General features: G+C 41.1%; 1 gene segment (V, D, J or C); it reads left to right on the plus strand.

Moving 5' to 3' along the window:
* The first annotated feature begins 797 nt into the window (after positions 1-797).
* Positions 798-1352, plus strand: LOC130872806 (Ig kappa chain V-III region MOPC 63-like). The segment is given in 2 exon segments: positions 798-843; positions 1072-1352. Coding segments are annotated over 2 exon segments (327 nt in total).
* The last annotated feature ends 1764 nt before the right edge of the window (positions 1353-3116 follow it).

Genomic DNA, 3116 nt, shown 5'->3' on the forward strand with positions numbered 1-3116 from the left:
ACACACCTCTCTCTGTGAGCACAGTGTTAGTGTCCTCAAACCTTCCAAGTGGCCCTGTATTCAAACAGGTTCTACTCTCAAACATAAAGCAGTCAATCAAAAGTAGAGCCAAGTTTTACTTCTAAGATAACCAAGATACATTCTTGTTTGTCAATCTTATTAAATCTGATTGTTTTCACTTTTTGAGAATTATCATACTGAAAATTTTAGCATTGTGACAGTATTAAAAATTGGTTTGGGGACTGAAAGATATCTCAGTGGTTAAGAGCCTGTCAAGTACTAGAAGAGGACATGGGTTCAGATTCCAGCATCCATATGGAAGTGTGTTACTTCCTGTATGTCTAGGTCTAGTGTATCTAATATCTTTTTCTTAAGTCCAAGGGCAAGACACCACACGTGGTCTGCACACATACATGCAAGCAAAACACACATATACATAAAATACAAACAAATAAAAGTTTAATTCTGTGAAATCACAGTACTCCCACAACTCATATCCTTTACAGCAGAACAGTGACAGTGCACTCTCTACATGGAACCTCTAAATAACAGAATAGGTCAGTTCCACTGGGTCAGCCACACAGTCACTTGAGATACACTTAAAATACTCTAGAATATTCTTTGCTATACTAACTGACATAGTGTGACATAAGATCAGGTGGTCTTCTGAACAACAACTCAGCTTTTTAAAGATTAATTTACATATTGAGATTTTAGCCACAGTGCAGATGCCTCAAATCATCTTTAAAGGCAGCTTGCGTGTTTCCAAGAAGCAGCCTTTATTCCAGCTCTCAGAGATGGGGTCGGCTGTTCTCCTGCTCTGCCTGCTGCTCTGGGTTCCAGGTGAGAAGATGTAGTGCTAGGAGCATCCATTGTGACTATCACAGTATTCTATGCCTTGCTGTCCATATCATTGAAATTATGGCATTTAATCGGTTTCAGTTTTCCTTTTTATTTTATTTTTCTTAGAGTATATATCATGACAGTTGTTACAGATTCCACCTACATTACAGTTTTATACTGGGGTACTTATGGTATGTCTATGACAGCAATGTGTGCTAATCATTTCAGGTTCTACTGAGGACATTGTGCTGACCCAGTCTCCAGCTTTATTGACTGTGCCTCTAGGGCAAAGAGCCACCATCTCCTGCAGGGCCAGCCAGAGTGTCACTGCAGACAGTTTTCATCTTATGCACTGGTACCAACAGAAACCAGGACAGTCTCCAAAACTCCTTATCTATGAAGCATCCAACCTAGAATCTGGGGTACCTGACAGGTTCAGTGGCAGTGGGTCTGGAACAGACTTCACCCTCACCACCAGTCCTGTGGAGGCTGATGATGCTGCAACCTAGTACTGTCAGCAGAGTTATGACCTTCCTGCCACAGTGCTTCAGGGTTGAACAAAAACTTCCTGAGTTTTCTGGTCACTGAAGCTCAGTCTCAGCTGTTTCTTTTTTTTTATTTATTATTATTTTATGACTTTAAAAATACCAATCCAAATTCCTACTTCCTCCCCTCCTCCCACTTTCCTCACACCCCCCTTCCAATCTTAAGAGAGGGCAAACACCCTGCCCTGTGGAAAGCCCAAGGTTTTCCCCACTATATCAAGGTTGAACAAGGTATTCATCTAAAGAATAGGATCCCCAAAAGCCAGTAGAGACAAATTCCAGTGCCATTGTCATTGTCCCCTTAGTATACCCCAACTGTCAACCACATTCAGGAGGTAGTTTGATCCCATGCTTGTTCATTCTCAGTCCAGTTGGAGCTGGTGAGCTTCCATTAGCTCGGGCACATTGTCTCAGTGGGTGAACCCCTCATGGCCTTGACTTCCTTGCTCATACTCTCACTCCTTCCGCTCATTGACTGGACCTTGGGAGCTCAGTCCCAAGTGTTTCGATGTGGGTCTCTGCCTCTGTTTCCATCTGTTGTTGGATGAAGGTTCAACGTTGATATTTAAGATAATCATCAGTCTGACTACAGGGCAAGGCCAGTTTAGGCACCTTCTCTATTTCTTAGGATCTTAGCTGGGGTCATCCTTGTAGATTCCTGGGAATTTTTCTAGGGCCAAGTTTCTTGCTAACCCTAGAAAGGCTCCCTCAATCAAGAGATTATTTTCCTTGCTCTCATATCTGTTCTTCTTCCACAGTGATCTCAGACATGTGATGTTAGAAATTTTGTTTGTAAAGAGGGTAAACTATGAAATAGATATTTTTAAAAATATTATGTGTGTTTGTTCCACTATGGATGCCTTATAATTCATCTGCTTATTTACTTTATAAATACTATAATACTATTTTCAAGGATTTAAGTTGATTAAAACTGATTTTTTGTTGTTCAATACACTGAGTAGACAATCATTTTAAACTTACAAGAAACTTTCTTCAGTTGCCCCAAATAAGCCTAACTTAAGCTCTGAAAATTGTTAGAGTCTTGCAGACACAAGTTGACATTTTTGTAAGTTCTTTAAAATTTATTTATTTTCTTTTTTTTAAAACAATCTCTTTTTATTTTACATACTGATCCCAGTTCCCCCTCCCATTCCCCTCAACTTCCACCCACACCACTCCTAATCCACTGCTTAGAGAGGGTGAGGCCTCCCATTGGGTGTCAAAAAATTCTGTCACATTACCTTGAGGCAGGACCTAGGCTCTATCCTCTGTATCTGGGCCGAGCAAGGTATCCCATCATAGAAAATAGACTCCAAAATGCCAGTTCATGCACTTGGGTGAAGTACTGGTCTTACTGCGGGTGGGCCCACAAACTGCTCAAGCTGCACAACTGTCACCCATTTTCAGAGGGCTCAGTTTGGTCCTATGTAGGTTCCCCAACTGTCAGCCTGTTGTCTGTGAGCTCTCACTAGCTTGGGTCAGTTATTTCTGTGGGTTTCCCCATCATGATCTTGACCCCTTTGCTCATATTATTGTTCCTCCCTCTCTTCATCTGGATGCCGGGAGCTTGGCTAAATGCTTTGCTGTGGATCTCTGCATCTATCAATTACTAGATGAAGGTTTTATGACAATAATTAAAGTAGTCATTTATCTGATTATAGGGGAAGAGCAGTACAAGCATCCTTCCAGTATTATTAAGTTTTAATTGTGATCATCCTTTGTGGTTTC

The sequence above is a fragment of the Chionomys nivalis genome, chromosome 1 (genome assembly GCF_950005125.1).
Source record: "Chionomys nivalis chromosome 1, mChiNiv1.1, whole genome shotgun sequence".
In the NCBI taxonomy this organism is placed as follows: domain Eukaryota; kingdom Metazoa; phylum Chordata; class Mammalia; order Rodentia; family Cricetidae; genus Chionomys; species Chionomys nivalis.